The 16,250-nt window shown below is 47.7% G+C and overlaps 1 protein-coding gene and 1 long non-coding RNA gene across 6 annotated transcripts in view; one reads left to right on the top strand and one right to left on the bottom strand.

Annotated features, from left to right (window-relative positions):
- LOC119567918 lies at nt 1-6,765 on the top strand. The gene is made up of 2 exons (XR_005227854.2): nt 1-1,314; nt 5,696-6,765. It is a non-coding gene; the product is annotated as an uncharacterized LOC119567918 (long non-coding RNA).
- The window catches only part of NOL4L (nucleolar protein 4 like), a 97,562-nt gene continuing 83,308 nt past the window's right edge, over nt 1,997-16,250 (bottom strand). For all 5 annotated transcript variants that reach the window (XM_037915659.2, XM_037915661.2, XM_043526803.1 and 2 more), the window contains 6 exons: nt 15,724-15,992; nt 13,312-13,497; nt 13,030-13,221; nt 12,430-12,552; nt 11,449-11,650; nt 1,997-7,091 (listed from right to left, as the gene is read on the bottom strand). In XM_037915659.2, the coding sequence (XP_037771587.1) occupies nt 6,892-7,091; nt 11,449-11,650; nt 12,430-12,552; nt 13,030-13,221; nt 13,312-13,497; nt 15,724-15,992 (1,172 nt within the window). In that variant the 3' untranslated portion in view covers nt 1,997-6,891. The remainder of the gene's footprint in view (nt 7,092-11,448; nt 11,651-12,429; nt 12,553-13,029; nt 13,222-13,311; nt 13,498-15,723; nt 15,993-16,250) is intronic.

The following is a 16,250-nucleotide window of genomic DNA, read 5'->3' as shown; positions in this document are numbered from 1 at the left end:
GATTACTACCCGTTGAGCCTGACAATCTAGCCAACTTTCTATCCACCTTATAGTCCATTCATCCAGCCCATACTTGGAGGGTATGGAGGAAAAGAGGAGGAAAGAGAAACATAGCTGAGCTTTGCTGCTATTGGCTAATACAAGGACACATGTTCTAAGTGTGGAAGAAGGTTCATGTTTTAAATTCTAGATTAGTCTCACAGCACATTGTGTTGAATTTTATCTATATGTAAGCATCAGTTCTAACGACAAAGCAATCCCTCCAGTAATATGAGTGGAAGTCAGATAGGAACTCATTGGCCTTAAATATCCTCTAAACGCTGATGCTTTGGTAATGTATTGTTCTTAAAAGTCAAGTGGTTGCTTATGGCAAGTTTTGTTGTTTTGTTTTTGCCATCAGTTGAAGCTCTTTGACTGTAGCTGAGTAGGCCTAGAAGCATGGGTGCGGTTAGATGAGCCATCCATTAAAAGAAAACTTGATCTAATTGTGAAAAATACATGAACCATTTAGAAATGTTAAATATAATTTTAAAATGGCTGAAAAACTGAGACGTCAGTAGCTTGTCTTTCTGATGGTGCAGTGTCTGACGGTAGCAGAGTTAGCTGTCTCTGGAGTAGCAGGGATCTGGGAGATCTCACAGTTGGTTTTAAGGTAAGCCCTAATATTTTTTTTTGCTTGAGTCTCACATTGGTCCAATATGAAGAATACTTAAAAATTTTCTCCATACTGTTTTTCTATAAGTAATAGAATTTACTTTTTAAAAAAACCTGAGCACCTCCTACTTGCCTTTTGCATTTAGCTGAGCAATGCTCCGGTGTGTGATCCTGTCGTAATGGAATGACTGACTAGCTGGGAAGTAACAGCAAAATCCATCACTTCCTTGAGTCAAAAGAACCATTTGCAGGTGTGGAGTTACTGAAACAATGACAGGTATTTCTAACTGTTCTCAAAACTCACTGTAGACATGCACAGTAATCCCCACACCCCGTAATTAGAATGGTTCTTCACTACTCAATGTAGATTTAAGAGTAGAGGTCTAGTATTACTAAGACTTCATTAGGCTTTCAAAACACACAATAGAACACATTTACAAGTGTATATATTATGAAATATCATGAATAATTACAACTAATATAGAATTGTTAGATAAAGTACAATTTAGGATGCCCTCTCCTTGCTATTTCTTATTGACTGCTTACTAATGTATAATATTCAGCCCTTCACAGTGGGTCTCCTGGTCACTCCCTTGCAAGTGTCCGTCAGCCAACTTCTTGTCTGTCGCTGGGGAAGCCCTGCCCATTCTGGAGTCAAAGGTAGGGTAATGGAAACTTGTTTTAGCATACAGTCTGGCTCTTTAAAACCTGTCATACCTGTCTTTCCTAGGCCTTCTGCCTCTGTCACCAGATCACTGACGTGAATTAGTGAGGTTTAACTGTGTTGTGGTTTGAGATCCTTTAGTACAGAGGCACCAAGTAAGTGCCAAGTAGTTATTTATTTTATTATATGTAATTAACAGAGTTGGTCAGGAAACTATTTTTTATGGACAATACTGAATTTCATTTAAAAAAAGAGTTTTTCACTGGGAAAAGCAAATAAAATGTCCATGAAAGCAGACACTTTTAGCAAAAATTTTCATTTTGTCAAAAAACAGCTTTGCCAGTCCCAGAAGTGACTGTTGAGGTAGCTATCTAAAATATAAGAATAGCAGCAGCTGATTGTTAAGGAAGAGACAGCACAGCTTGTTTTAAGGTACTTGAGTGATGAAGGTGTTTGTTTATTTTAAAACACCTAAATTTGAAAGCTGTTCTTGGTACCAGTAACAAACAAACACTGACTTTCCATGTGTTAGGTCACAGACTGACACAGGTTTGCAAATCCGAGATCTCTAATGGGAACTTGGGAGACAGCTGATGGCATATGTCTCAGCTGGTGGAAAAAGCTTTATAAGCAAGAAGTAAAAGTGACCCTATCTGTGTTTGACACTGGAGATCTGAGTCCTGTTTGTTATACAGTGTTTATTAAGTAGATTCAGTCTTATATATGATATACAGATTCAAAAGAAAAAAAGGATTCCACATACTTATGAAATCAGTGCATTTAGCAAGTAATACCATGGAAATAACAGCTTGATTAACAGCTCATTGGTCTTTGTTAAGTGAGGGGGACAGGGAGTTGGCCTGTGCTAATCATTCCACAAACAGAACAGAATTAAGTTGCATCACATATAATAGACACACATTCTAAGAATTAAAATATTAAGCCACACTTACTGGAAAAATCCACAGTATATAACACAAATTTTTATACAGCTTATTGAGGAGGAAGTGCTCATCTGCTTAAAAGAGCCACATTAAGTTGCATAGGTGCCTATCTGCAAAAATATCATTTAGAAATTAATCAATTGATTAAGCAATAAAGTGTCACCTTCGAAGCTGGATTCTCTTTCCATGGTGATTTAAGTGCCATATGCTCAGTTTCTGAGCGTGTCGTGTAGTGCCCCCCCCGCCCCCCCCCCCCCCCCCCAATGTACTAACTTTCTAAACGAACTGCCTCCTACTCCATTTGGGAGCTCCGGTGTCTCCAGAGAGAATACTCTCCTATCATTTTTATTTGAAATTAACATCTAAGATCATTTAATTGTGAATCAGTAACTGTTCAATTGTGCTGAAGGAAAGAGGGGTTTCCCCCTTCTCCCTGGCCTCCACTAGGCTTGAGAATTGTTCTAGACTCAACTGGAACCCTAAAATCAGCTAGGTAGCGTTCACCTTCATGCCTGGGATGTCAGGAAGGAGAGGCAGGGAAATACACCATCATATGGTTCTACTTCTGTTTGGGGTCCTGGCTGTTTATGGTCACCTCACCCCCTCAGATCAGCTCTCAAATTTTAAGCTACAGCTATTTTTTAAATTGATCGCTTAAAAGTGTGTTCGGCTGTGCAAACACTGAAATCTCTTGCAGCACATCCCAGTTTTGTGTCTTTTAAGGTGGTTGATTATGTGTCAAGTGTGTCTGTGGCTTTGCTAAGCAGATGAACTGGGTGAGGTGCATCTTCCTCTTCAACAGCAGGTTTGCAGAACACACAGGGGCTGGGAGTTCTGTACATGTAAACAGTACACTTTCACTGAGTCCAAAATTAGGAGCAAAAATACAAAGGTTCACATTGGTCTTAGGTAGATACAGGCGAAGAACTGAGCTGTACAGCTCTGAAACAACCAAACAAAAGTTTCTAAAGCACCACTAAATTATATAAAAATCAGACCATGGACGGATTGTAGTTGGTATTCTGGTGAAATACTATGCTACCTTGTAAAAAGTGTTACAAAAAATTACAAATCAAAAGTATATTAACCCTCTGAGTTCAAAGCAGCATTTTGTAAATGACTGGTACTAAATCCTATGGCCACCTGTGGGAAGAAGGTGGCCCTTTGGAGTGGGGAGGTTCAGGTCACGTCTGCTGGGAATCCTGTGAACACTTCCCCTTGCTGAAACACTGTCATTGGGAACTGAACATTCCCTGTGTACAAGTGGTGGTGATTAAGACGAGAGGTTTATCATCTTCTTCACTGGTTTTCCAGACCATCTGCTAGCCCAGTGCTCCCCTTTTGCCCCTCACAAAGCCTCTGGAAAGCCAGGGTATTTTGCTCCTGCTCATTCCTTATCATTGAGAATCGTAAATTGAGATTCCTAACCCTTTAATATCTAGTGAAAACTTACAGAGATGGCTGTGACACAGCCTCTGAGTAGAGTCGGACCCCACTGCTGAGTAAGGGTCAGTTAGAGCACTGAGATGTTCTCTGGAGATAGCGCCAAAGAGACTAAAGATGCAGTTTACATAAAACTTTCCCTGACACCAATACGCAGTGGATCCCATTTGTTTCACAACTTGTCACAGGCACTACTGTCACCAGGGCTTCAGAAATCTGAGTTTGTGCCAGCCAGCTGCAGGTTATGAACATGAGCTGATGTTGCACGGTGGGCTGTCAGTTCTTCGTCCTGTGCAATCGGTGTTCTACCAGTGGTTTAAATATTAAGAGCTACTAAACATCAAGTTCCAGGGTGATCTGGTAAAAACAGCTGGATGTTGCATAAATACAATTTTAAACAAACTGTAGCTGATGTTGATCTGTTGTAATAAGCCCCTGGGCAATGTTTTTGTTGGCTAATTGGCTGGCAAATTTATGGCTGCGTGTTCTTGATGGCCTCTTAAAAGGAGCGGAGGCAACCATTAAGTAATGTCTATAGAGAATTCTGGGACAGCGATTGTCTCTGCCTCTCTTTAACATTAAGACTTTCACAAATGACTGTAGTTAACATTTTGTAAAAGGTTTGCTACTTCATGGTATTGTACACATAAAAATAAATATTTACATAAATTCAAAGTATGGGAGGATGCAGTGGACAAATCAAGCAGGCTTGTGAAGTGCGGACCTGAAATTTGGGCTTGTGTGTGGTCATTCTGTTCTCAGATACCTTGGCTCTGATACTGACCCACACTCCCTGGAGGTTGGTCAGATTTTGTCTATTGTCCACATATGCTAAGAACCAAAATGTTAGAATGTTCCCAAAGAACCACCCTGCTGGCTCATGTTGAAATGAGGGGAATCAACTCTGATTTACAACAAAACCACCACCTTCTCCCTGCAAGGGCTGTCTGAGTGTAGAAAATGGTCAGGAATTAAATCCCTTTTCTCCAGCAGCTGGGGAGAGTTCCGGGTTTGGGGAACGTGGTCAATGCACTAGTTAATCCCTTTTAGGGCCAGGCTGGGCAGTCCTGTTCTAGAGAGCCAGAAGCCTGGTCTACTTTACAGCTAAGAAAAGGGATAGGGCCTTGTTTTTTAGCCAGCAGTTTTCCCACTAGTATGAATGGAAACTAATTTGGTTAAAAAGGTTCTTGAAAAACCATTTCAGGCTCAGTCCCTGCTGGTGCCCAACCTGTGCTACGTGAAAGTGTAAAACCCATGTGCTAGTATGGTTATTTCTGCAGTATGGGGGATGGGGACGGAGGGGGGGAAGAGGCAGGGGACAATGTGGACCACCACTGCGGAGCAGAAACCTTCATCACTGAAGTGAGTTCTCAATAAATTGGTCTAAAAGGAGCTAACTTCAGAGAAGGAAACCACCTGCATTTAAAATGATCAAAATTATTTTAATATTCTTCAAGTCTATCTGGTGCTGCTGCTTGTGGTCCTGGCCCTGGAAAGGAGGACAGGAGACGAATTCTGTCAGCACTGACAAGGGAGAGGGTGAGAAGAATTCTCACAGATTCTTAGGCAGCAATTTACTGCTGCTTTTTATGGCTACAGACTATGTTGCATTGCTTGGCCCTGCTCAGCATCTTGATGCTCGAGCAAAGTCCCTGGTTTTAGCAGCACTGGTAGTAGGTATTGCACTGAGCAAAGGGAAGTGCATTGGTTTTGTTTCTTGGGAGGGTGGGAGTTGGGGAGAAACAGCAATGGTGATCAGGCCAGATTTTTCCCCACACTTTAGGAATTGTGAGCTTTTCCCAGGACTGTTACTGGGGGATGAGGGGGGGAACCTGGGCCCTGGGGAGAATTTACACCCTTTCTGCTGCTGAGAGTCTCCTAATTCTTTCCTTTTGAGTAGGAATGAACTGATTGTTTAACTGAAGTAGTTTACTTTTCTCCCTAAAAGTCTGCACTGGTCTTTATTATTCACGTGAGTTTCTCTAAACAGGTCTCTTGCTGCTGCCCCCAGCGCTGGTTTCCCGTACACTTGTGGAGACAGCCTGGGATTCCTCACTGAGGAGAGGTCAGACGTCATCCATTGTGACAGGGAGCTGCTGTCCATCAGCAGTGCATGTCCTTCCTTCTCTTCTGAACAAAAAGGGAGCCAGCTGGGGTCAGCTGTCCATCTGTTGGCTTAGTTTTGACTCCTCAGTGTTATCTACTTGTCTGCTCCCCAGTCTTGGATGCACATCATAGTGATATACATTATGGAGTGAACTTTCAGAACCCCGATGAGTCCTGGAAAAAGCCCACAATGGAGTGTGAGGTAGAATATGGAGGTGAATGCATGACAGTGGTTCTCAGATATTTCCTGTTTTGCTCTGCACTGAGCTAAATGAGTGTAAGAGGTCCTTCCAGTTGGAGGTCTACCGAGCTTGCTGAGTCTCTGCAGGAGATATTGGACCCCATTGCTACTGCTACAGGACCGCTTAGAGTAAAGGTCTAACAAGACACTCTTTCCTCATTGTTCAGGTTCTGCCTAAGCTTGCTGGAGGCTGAGCAGCCTAGAAGTTCTAGGGCTAGATGGCAAACTTGCATCCTGTGGAAAGGGGTCTCTCCCAGGAGAAGCCGGTGGAGTTGCTCAGCCATTAGTAGTGTAGTGATATGGAATGTGTTATTTCACAGGAATAAATTCCTTCTGATCAGACGGACACAAAACTGGCAATCTGTACAAACTCAAAAGAATCCATTTTCAGAAAAATAAATTACTAAGGGGAGAGGAGGGACCATTTCTCAATAAATATGCAATTCTGCTCACCTAAGACCTTGAAAGGTAATTATCTGGGGATGGGATTCTAATGTTGGGGTCCACAAAGGTTATTCTAAATACATCTGCAGCCCCAAGCCTCCCCAAGCTCCCTTCCACCCTAAAAAAATCCCACACCCATCCAAGCTGTAGGTTTGGCTGCTTCTGCTCATCTAGGCGCACCTGTGTTGAGAGTGTCAAAAATATGTCCTTGTGCCCCAAGTCCCAGGTGCTTGGAGTGTGAAAGAAAACAGTTCTAGGGTTCCACCTTTAAAAACTAAATGTACCAGCTACTGGGTGGGAGGACGATGGTTAGTCCTGAGCGGGATACCAGTGGGAGCCTGTTTCCAAAGGGTGTAAATTGTCTTCTGCCACAGGAGCTACACAGACACCAGGAGTCAGTTCTGCTGTAAAATGAGGTTTTCCAGTTCATCTGCAGACCGAAGAAGAAAAGCCGCTGACTCTCGGTAGCCGGCAATCAATTGCCGCACTGCACTGATCTCTGTGGGGCTTAGCTGGGCAGCTGGCATCCCCCTGCTGGTGCTGTTAGAAGGGGCTGTACTTGAGGCCCCACCTTTCATGCTGAGATCAGTAGGACCTGCAATGGAAAAGTAAGAGGGAGGTTCAGGAAAAGACACTGGCACAGTTGCTGCCCCAAAGTGGCGCATCCCATTTAGAGGCAAAAACTCCACCAGCACCTGCTGTTTTGATTCAGAGTCCCGTGTACAGCACTCTCCATACAGAATGTAAGATGCAGTCCTGAGGCCTACAGAACAGACTGTCAAGTTGTAGGCACCTTCCAACTGCTGCTGTGTCACAGAGGCACTGCCATGGCTCTCGGGTCCCCGTATCAAAGAGAGCGGGTGTGTGTGTGTGTTTTGTAAACATACTGTACGAACAGGCAGACTAACCCTCTGCTCTGCTAGGAGTCGGATCAGGCACAAGTCAGACACATCCGTTTTAACACTGTAATAAACCCGGCAAGTAGGGAGGGGGTTTTCACCTACAGTACGAAGATATATTCACTGCAGTTTGTGACGGGCTGGGATCGCAATGGAACACTTGAGAGCTTGGCTGAATTAGCATAAAATTTAAAGGCTCAGTCAACTGAGAGAAAATATTGTACCTACAGTTGTTCCAACCGACTCCTCAGAGTACTGAAACCTCAGGGTTAGGGGAAACAGTGTTCTCCATTTCTGGTTCTTCTCTGCATTTGACAGCATGTTGCATGGAGTGGTTTCATTGTTTATGGTCAGTTGTGTAATTTTCATGCTCCTGGCATAGGTTCTGGAACTAGGAGGAGCCCCCCACCCCCAGTGGTTGCCATCAAATACAGGGTTTAGTTTGGTTGAATGGCTCTCAGCACCCCCACTATACAAATTGTTCCAGCACCCCTGGTTCCAGCAGGGGCGCCCAAGCATACTCTGCAAGAGGGTGTTTCCCAGTGCCAGCAACACATAGGTGTGACAGGAGGAGCGGTAGCCTTGAGCATGTTTGGGGATGTTGCTCTTTGGCTCATCCAAAAAACCTCTTCAACACACAAAATGCCTTCATTTAAAAAAAAAAAATCAATTGACGGGGACTAAAATATTGTTCTAGGACTGTGTGTTTGCATGATGTGCTCCACCAATGAGAGACAATCCCCGGAGCATATGAGTTAATTCCAACCCTGCAAACACAACCGTAACCTGATGCAAGTGAGTAACTTTTTTTCTCTCTCAGGTACTTTTCTAGTCCTGGTCCCTGGTATCTGAGCACCTCACAATCTTGCTTGTTCTCTCAGCACCCCTGTAGGGCAGGGCAGGGCTGTTCTCTTCAGCTTAAAACTGGAGAAAAGAGCCACTGAGAGGCCGGCTGATTTGTGCAAGCCTACCCAGGAAGTCTGTGCTGAACCCATGTCTCCTCAGTTCCAGGCTAGTGCCCTGCACACTGGGCCCTCCATCCACGCAAGGAGACCCAGAGAGTTCGGTGGCAGCTGCGGGGTGCTCTTTACTATTGAATGAATTTGGGGCTGCTTAAGCAATTAGGAGCCTACTTTCTGAGCAGGCTTAATCCCCCTGCTGTCTGAAGATCCTGCTGTAATTTGGGTTACAGATGAAGAGCAGACAGCACTTGAGAGGAGGTTGGTTGTGGCGAAATGAGGCCTAGTCAGTGGATCTGGGTCGGGGAGGACAACGAAAGAAGGCACAAAGGTGCTGGTGGGAGGAGGAGGAGGGGATAGGGAGCAGTAAAGCAAGAACTGTGGGCAGGGTGCAAGAGGGGGATGAGGTGCAGACCGTGGCAGTGCTTTAAAAGCAGGGACAGTGAGTTTGACAGGAGAGCTGGTGAGGTCCTTGAGGAGAGGTGGTTAGGGAGGAAAAGACTTTAGTTGTTGTGTGTTAAATAGACTGAAAGGAAAGGGAGGCCAGCTGAGGCAGACAGCCACAGTGTGAAGCACAATTCTGGCAGTGGGGAAGGGTGGTGACATTGGGAGGGAGGGAGGAGGCTGGATGCAATGAGAGAAGGAAATGGAAGAATCGAAGCTAACTGTGATTGTGAGTCTGAGTGATGGGGAGGGATGGAGCTGTTGGGTGATGGAGAAGTTGGGCTTTTCACTGTGTTCAGGCTGAGGAAGTGTTGGGACATGCAGGAAGAGAGAGCAGAGATGGGGAAGCTGAGAGTCTAGGCAAGGGTAGATTGAGAGCCATCAGCACAATGGAAATAAGGGACACCCCAGGAGGAGGTGAGGTCACCCAGAAGGTAAGTGGCAGGGAGAAGGGAGAGTACGAACCCAACAGTAGGAGTAGAACAAACAGTGGACAGTCAAGGGACGGGCTTGAGGAGAAGTAGGCAGTCGAAGACAGCAGAGGTCATGGAGGGGAAGGGAGTGGGGTTAGTGACTTGAGGGGAGTTTTAGTGGAGAGGGAAAGGCAACAGACAGCCGAGAAGGGAGCTGCACTGGGAGCATAAAGCTTGCTCAAGAGGAGGAAGGAAATGGGGTAACAGGGAAGTGGGTAGGCCAGGGAAAACGGCCTGTTTCTATGCAGAGTGATAGATAAGAGAGAGATGGCGCTGCAGCACAAACTCCAGGAACTCGGGTGGGGGGCGGGGGGACACAGAATAGTGCAGACTTCATTCAAACAGGGGTGAAAAAGGGACACAGATGGGGATGAGGGAAGGAATTATGAGAGGATCTGGCAGGAGCTCTCTTGGCTTTAAAGGAGTTGGCAAGAGCCTGGGCAGAGGAGGGTTTGGGGCAGAGGCCAAAATGGAGAGAAGCAGGATTTCAGCTTTGTGCTTCCTGTGCATGCCTGGAATAGGCCCTGGTTGGTCTATTTGGGGTAAGGTGTCATGAGAACAGCTGTGTGGCTGGGCAGCATCTCAAGAAAACTGCACAGTGGAAACTGCCACCTAACCCTAATCCTGCTTCCCCTCCTGCACTGGGAGCCCCGGAGTGCCTGTGCTAGTCTAGAAAGGAAGTGTAACATGCTCTACTCTAGCTGTAAGGATTAGGTCTCAGCAGCTGGAGACTAGGGTGGGCTCTTTACTCAGGGTTAAGAGGCATTAGGAAGGGATGATAACAGTTAATCCCAGACAGGCATCTTTCAGGACTCTGGAAATCACATCCTTTCAAATCCTTACTCCACGCAGCTAGGGAGCGGTGGGGGGCGAGGCCCCAGGAAAGGCACTGGAGCCTGGAGCAAACAGGAGCGAGGGGTTCAGTGGCAAAGACTGCTGAGGGGAATGTCTCAGGGAGGAAAGAAGTCTTGTGCTATTGGCTGCGTGCTAATGGAGATGGGCAGGGTGACTCGGGGTTCTTAGAAGATCCCAGATAGATCCGAAAGCAAAAGCCCTGTTCCTCTCTGCGCACTACTCCTGGCCAGGCTCTCCAATCAGGGTTTCCAGGCATGCACCCGGGTGCAAGGCTGTGGAAGCAGGTCAGGTGATTGCCTGACAGGTCTGGCTAGAGGGGCTCCAGCCACTACTGCTCAGGAGTGGCACAAGAACAAACCCAAGAGGCTACTGCTGAGATGTGTGAGATCCTCTGATGCAAGATCACCCAATTCCCTGCTTTACAGAGAGAGGCTTCTGGTCAGGGCATGTCTATGCGAGGCAGGGCTAGCCCTCAGTGTGGTCCTGTGCTTCCCCAGCCCAGACTAATCATTCTGTTTCCTGGATCATTCACTGTCACGTTATTAAATCTAACTGATCAGGCTTGTTCTCTCCCTCTCCTCAGGTTCTTTCTTTCCCTATGCCTTGCAACACAGACCCCCAGACCTCCCATCCAGCGCTCCCTTTGCCTGGCCTCCTCCCCCCTGACACTTCTGCTAGCAAGAGGGTTATTATTTATTATCTTTTAGATTGTGGCAGCACCCACAGCATGCTCAGTGCTTTCCTAACTCACAGGCAGACAGGACCCCTGGCCCAACCAGCGTCCTATAAAAAGACACATGAAGGGTGGGGGAAGGGTTGTCTCATACCAGCAAGGCAATCAGGGTGGTGACAGATGCCTGCCTTGGTTAATTATTAATAGGTGGTACCTGTGGGTTTTTTTTTTTTAAGTTAAACTAAATTCCCTTCCCCCACAGTTCAGCCCTTGTCTTTCTCCCATGCTGTCTTCCAGCCTTAGTCAGCTAGTTTATTGTGGGAGTAGGGGGTCCTCAGGAGCAACTGAGGGGTGGCTCTGCAGACCAGAGGAAGGGGGCTGGTGTGAGCCACTTGCACTGGCGGTGCTTGGAGAGCAGGAGCAGCCTCAGCCTCTCCTCATTCAGCCAGAGTTGGAGGCATGGCCTAGCAAAGCATCATCTTTCTAGTTGCAGAGCAGGGAGAGCAGTAAGGAACCTCAAACTCCCTGCTTGTATTCTATAGCACACTCATCTCAAGCAGTCTTCAAACCCCATTTGAATGGAGCGAGTGGAGACAGAGGAGACCCAATTCTGTGTCACTCCCAAGTGCCACTCCTCTGCCTTTCTTACCATTACTGTGGTTCCCTGTTTGCAGTGAAGTGGGTGGCTGCAGGCTGCCTCCAAGGGTCCCATAGCCACGGTAACTGTAGTTCAAGCTTCCGTTGATGTAGACCGGATCCTGGGAGTAAGATGAAGCTGGCAGTGAATAGGAGGAGTGCGTGATGGCTGTGGAATCTCTGGAGTGCTGCTTATCCAAGGCGATCGGCTCATCCTACAGCAAGGAAAGCAAACCGATTTATTCCAGTGAGGAGACTTTCCTGCCCTTCACTTCCAGTGGAAGGGCTGCACCAAGCACAGTTGGCTTTTCTACTCTCTGATTCCCTGGAATGACCTCTTGGGCCAGCCCACACCAGCATCCTGGTATCCCAGCCAATCAGAGCATAGAAAGAGCAAGGATGGCTTCACACCTAGTCACAGATACGTGAAGCTCCCGTGTTCCACAGCTTTCCCAGAAAATTGTGAGGAAGGTGTTTAAATACACACAGCCAAAGCATCCCTGACCTTTCCCCCTGGGCAGAGCAGGCATGCGTAGCTGCTGCTCTCTCCTTGTGTTAGGAATGAACTACTCCTCACTCGTCCTTGTCAATTAAAGGAAGCGTCCCTCACCCACCTCCTGCACAAGAGTCCCTCCACTGCTAGTCTGCTTGTCCCTGTCCTCATCTCTCTTCAGTCTGGGTTCTCTCAGCCTCCCCTGCGCATACTCCCTACCATATAAATGGTTTCTTCCTGTTCTCCAGACTGTCTTCCCCCGTCACATGTGCTCTGCCTACGTTCTCCCTCTACAACATACATGCACAGCCTGATCTTTCCCTTTCTAGGCAAACTGTAAGCAGACCAAACTTGCACGGCTTGAAGCAGGTATTGTGCACATCACCAGTGAGCAAGATCTCTGCTGACCTCGTCTGTCAATTCTGGTTCATTTTCTGCCTCTGACTGGGGACAGAGCAGATGAAATTGTGCCTAGCATGCAAAGGATTACAGGGATCGTACCTGGGATGTCTGATATATCTCCAGTCGCATTCTCTTGGCTGCTTTCCGTGTTTCACTCTCGCATGCAGCTGCAAGGATATTTTCTGCCATGGCTGAGGTCAGATGTGGTGGGGTGGGTCTGGTCTGTGGAGACATAGAACCAGGTAGGTCATCTTTTGGGAAACATGGATACTGATGGAAACAATCATTTTATGTGTCTTGACCATTCAGATTGTGCATTGTACATTTGCCAGGAGCATGGCAAGAGCACAGAATACTCGCAAGCTCTTAAACGTTAATATTTAAAATTAAGATATTTAAGGCCTCAACTTTTTAACCCGCCAGTGCTTGCATCTGTTTCTCCATCCGCCAGCGTCAGTGTGTCTCTGCCATGCACACCCTTCGGGTGGCAGAGAACATGTAGTGACATTTCAAAAAAAACTAGCATTGGAAGCAAGGGCACAGACAATCTCAGAAATGGATCATGATCTGGTCCCTCTCTTCCACACATTGGAAGGAGGCCAAGTCTGCAGGCACTAGGGAGGCCTTTCGAGCAGGAGGAATGTGAGGAAGGAGAGCAGTAGGGCAACAAGGGCACGGAAGGCAGGGGAAGCAGCTCACCATCTCCATGCCGTTCTTCTTCATACGGCGGCAGGATTTGAGGTAAGTGCGAATGCGTTTGCGAGCTCTCTCCTGGAACTCAGGGAACTGTCGGCTGCAGGACTCGATGATCGCCTGGATTTTCTCTTTGGGCTGCTTGGAGATGGGAACCATTCGGTCCAGATTCTCATCCACAAAAAGGCGCACAAACATCTGCAAAGAGAATGGAGAAGGGTTGGGGAGATGGACGCAGCAGAGACCTAGGACAGCTAGACCCACTCGTCCCTAGCCTGTTACTCTTACATTGAAGGCCTTTAATCGCTCTGGATCCATCCCCTCTGAGTCATTTATCTTATCGTTATCCTCATGGTCGTCATGATCGTCATCATCTTCATCTGCTGTGGGCGCTCTGCCAACGGTCAGGTCCTCCGGACAGCCACTGACCTCGGTCTTGATGGAGTCATAACTGCCAGAACTGTATGGAGGGGACTGAGAGAGAACAGGGGGAGTCATGAGCACCCAGACCTCAACTCACCCTCCAGTCTTTGCCAAAGGCCAGGGGCCTGATTTCAAACAGGCCAAGGAACGGGGGAAGCAGAATCCCTTTGTCTTTGCCAGTTTACTCTGGCTACTGTGCTCCTTTTACAGGTCTGTCTAAAAGAAAGCTTTCTCCCTCACCACATAGCCTTTCCTGCTGCCTGATCCTGCTATGAAGTCATATCCTTTATGACATCACAATCTGCTGCCCTGGAAATGATGGAGCTGTCACAAATTCAGCGTTAGGGTCACTGCACTGCAGGATCACACAGGAGCAGATGGGCTAGGAGAGAAAATTAGCAAAAGAGAGACTCGGGCAAACTGTGATAAATAAGAGCATCAGAAGATGGAAGCAGCAAAGAGGCAAAGTCCCATGGAGCCACTCCCTCTTACGCGGAGTTTGTTTAAAGGGCGGGTGTGGGGTCCTTCTATTACCATCTGTGATGAATTACACTGTGGCCAACAGGCCATAAATTGTACAGGGATCTGTTCTCTAGAAAACCCTGCAGTTGGGTTGTGAGACCTCTCATCTTGTTCCTGTCAGGGAGAGGAATGGCATACGGTAGCCCTGTGGCTGAAGTCATGGATTCAGTCTCTGCAGCCCTGGATTCAGTTCTCACCCCGCAACAGATGTTGCCTGTGTGATTTTGGCCAGGTCACCTAGAGCCAGATTTTCCAAGGTACTGAGGTGCTTAAAGATGAAGATGGGATGTGGTGCAATTTTCAAAATGGCCAAAGGAGATTAGGCACCTCGCCCCCATTTACATTTTCAAAGGACTGAAGTAGCGGCACCTAGCTGGCTTTTGGGCCTTTTGAAAATCCCACAGAGCCACTGTCTGCATCTTTAAGCACCTAAATACTCTGGAAATCTGGTCCTTTGTGTGTCTAGCCTAGTTTCCGATCTGTAAAATGGGAATGATTGAGAGGCGCTCCTTATGGGCCCTTCATCCCTGTAGTGCAGATAAAGCAGGCCAAAGTCCGTAGCACAAAACAGGAAAGATTCAAGCCATCTGTCCTAGCCCACAGCTCTGTCAAGATCCGTGGATGCTCTGGACTTGTCACTTTGATCGTGGGCACAGGAGCTGTAGGGGGCGAGGCTTATGCATGTGTACACCAGGTGCTGTCTTCTGAAAGTTTTGTCACTGTTTTGACGTGTACACGCACGCACACACAGAGCTTCTCTGTGTTCCCAAGAACACTCAGTTGGGTACTCCCGGGAACGCTAACAGCCCCACTGGTGAACCTGTTCCTACAACAGCAGAGATTCACTTACTCCACCAGGCAGCGGGCACAACGTGCACTCTGCCACCCAAACTTAGCTTTAAAAAGCTGGTTTCTGTGAGAGGAGATAGCTGAGGCATTACAGGTGGCGGATCCTGGGGGATTTATGGTTCTGCAGTGAGACTGGGAGATCCACCACAGCAGCGACAGCGTCTGCTGAGACCTCCTGGGAAGACGCTATCCTCGCGCTGACTGTTGGCTTTGCATCTGTTATGGCTAGGGTGTGTTGGGAGAGGAGGCTGGGGGAATGACTTTCACAGGGAATGCCTAAGGGGATTTTCTTCTGTGAAACAGAACTGAAAGAGTTGGGGCTGAGATGAAAGGGCGGGAGATGCTTCTGTCTCCACTGAGGAGTGTTAAAAGCCCATTCCATAGTAATGTCTTTATAGGCCATGCGAAAATAAACATGCTCAGCAGCAGGGTCTTTGTGGAGCTGTCTGGGGGCAGGGCTATGGCTGCATGCCATGGGCCCTGGGGTTCCTGGTACAATACTTCCTCTCTCCTTACCTCTGCTAACCACACTGTCTCTAGTTGGGCCTTGTTTTTACTGAACAGCAAGAGCCCCAAGCCTGGAGCAAGGCCAGGCACAGCTGCTCTCTAGCAGTTCCTCAGAACCAGCAGAGCACAGCTAGATGCTTTCCCCTTCCCTCCCTAGAAGGGAATGCATTCAGCTCCCTGAGCAGACTCCACCCCTCTCCCAACCGGCCCCTAGGCTGAGCAGTGCTCTCTCCTCTCCATGGATAGGAGCAAAGTCCTCTGCTGCCCTCGGACATCTCGTGTGCAGTTTCCTCCATTTTACTATCAGGCTGTGGAAGGCTGTAAATGAGGCTGCTCATTTTGTCCCTGCTTATGCAGTCTGTGCACCCCCCGAAGCCCCGCAGTCTTGGCCAGACCAACCTCTGCTGTAGTCTTTGCTGTATACTTCACCCGGCTCCGCAGCCCGTCAGCACAGCTGTCTGACTGGTAGGAAGGAGTGACATGGGCAGGTGGGAGCTTGTCACACAGGTTGATGGGCTGGTCCTCGGCCGAAGCAGTGAAGTCCATGGGGGCAGCAGTTCCATTCCCGTTCATTTCCGGGAAGGTGCTGTCTCCCTGAGTGCTGCTGGAGGTGGAGGGGTTCAGGGTGGAGGAACCATTCCCACTGCAGCTCTCTGATGAGGAATCATCTGCAATGAGAGGGACACATTATCTCAAATCCCTGAGACCCCTTCCCTTAAAGCACCCATCAGCCCTAGACCCCTTGGGCACCTGCAAACAAGCCAGGAGAGCAGCTTCTGTGCCCTCCCAAAGGGAGGAGGTGGCATCCTGCTCCAGACAGCCAGCGGGCACACTGGCTGAGAGAGAAATGAGTTGTTTATGACCCTTCACTCTGCTGAACCTGGGTTCCCATAATCCCATGTGCTCCGTGTGCCTGGCTTGCACAC

The sequence above is a fragment of the Chelonia mydas genome, chromosome 13 (genome assembly GCF_015237465.2).
Source record: "Chelonia mydas isolate rCheMyd1 chromosome 13, rCheMyd1.pri.v2, whole genome shotgun sequence".
Lineage (NCBI taxonomy): Eukaryota > Metazoa > Chordata > Testudines > Cheloniidae > Chelonia > Chelonia mydas.
This window is presented reverse-complemented; position numbering and strand designations above follow the sequence as displayed.